We start from the raw sequence: 1,028 nt of genomic DNA on the forward strand, positions 1-1,028 counted from the left end.
TTTCTAGGGGTGCCCGTGAGACCCTCATAGTACTTGGCTGATCAGAGCTTTTCGTCCAACGCCTCGGGGAAGGGGATCCTCCCTTGGTCCACGTGTCGCAGGAAGCTGGAAAGGCGGGGGTGGAAGGTCTCCACCACCGTGACCTCCGCCGATTTGTCGGCGACGACCACTGCCTCGGCCCACTTGGTGTGCGAGTCGACCATGGTGAGTACGTCCCAGACCTTTTCTCCGTAGGCGCAGCTCCAGTGGTCTAAGTGGACCCGCCGTAGGGGGGCTTCCAAGGGGTGAGGGCTGTGGAAGCCCTGGAGCCGGAAGATGTCGATCCGGTTCCGCGCACAAGAAGGACAGGCAGCCAGGTGTTCGTGGACGTCCTGATGGAGTCCCGGCCAGTAAGCGCTGCCGTAGGCGCTGGGGTCGCCGCCCTGAGCGGCTAAGATCTCCGATAAGGCGGGTAGCTGCGGGTTCGCCACCCGGGGCCTCTCTACTAGGGGCTTCTGGGACGGGGGCGCGGGTTCCTCCTCCGCGATCCCGGCTCCGAGGGGCGAGGGGGATGTTTCCCGGGAGGGGGAAGCAGCCTCTGAGTCCGAGTCGTCGGCCCAGAGCATCGTCAGGAGGCGGTTCGGCTCGTCGAGATCCTCAAGGTCATCCGCGGCTCGAGGCCAGGGTCGGCGTCGGTGTCTAGGTAGCGCGAAAGGAAGTCCACATGCGCGAGGCTGGTCCCGCTCTTGTGGAAGATGGTCATGTCGTATTCGGCCAGGCGGCTGGCCCACCGTGCTACCTTCCCCTTGGTGGCCTGGAGCATCCACCGGAGGCTCGCATGGTCCGTGTGGACCGTGAAGGCCCGCCCACGGAGGAAGGGGTCGAACTTACGGACCCCCTCAATGATGGCAAAGGCCTCCTGTTTTCCGCCACCATGCGTAAGCGTAAGCGTGTAAAAATTCGTCAGTGTGGCGTACGTGTTCTTCGTAATGGCGGAGGGTCCCGCCAGTATCAATATATACCCCAACGCTCAAACGGGACAAAATACC

The 1,028-nt window shown here is 63.1% G+C and overlaps 1 protein-coding gene across 3 annotated transcripts; it reads right to left on the minus strand.

Moving 5' to 3' along the window:
- Positions 1–41: 41 nt before the first annotated feature.
- Positions 42–1,008, minus strand: KVP18_004351 (uncharacterized protein; the record flags this gene model as incomplete). 3 transcript variants are annotated; one of them, XM_067956881.1, is made up of 2 exons in its annotated part: positions 42–678; positions 771–802. In XM_067956881.1, 2 exons carry the CDS (start codon positions 800–802, stop codon positions 42–44), a joined length of 669 nt encoding a protein of 222 aa, XP_067813150.1. The 3 variants fall into 3 exon arrangements, with proteins under 3 accessions (XP_067813150.1, XP_067813149.1, XP_067813151.1); XM_067956880.1 differs by lacking the exon at positions 771–802 and having other exon boundaries at positions 42–605; XM_067956882.1 differs by having other exon boundaries at positions 608–1,008.
- Between the last annotated feature and the right edge of the window lie 20 nt (positions 1,009–1,028).

Source organism: the organism of the source record quoted next (assembly GCF_019968955.1).
Source record: "MAG: Porospora cf. gigantea A chromosome Unknown PgA_NODE_13081_length_1028_cov_4303.97, whole genome shotgun sequence".
NCBI classification, from domain to species: domain Eukaryota; phylum Apicomplexa; class Conoidasida; order Eugregarinorida; family Porosporidae; genus Porospora; species Porospora cf. gigantea A.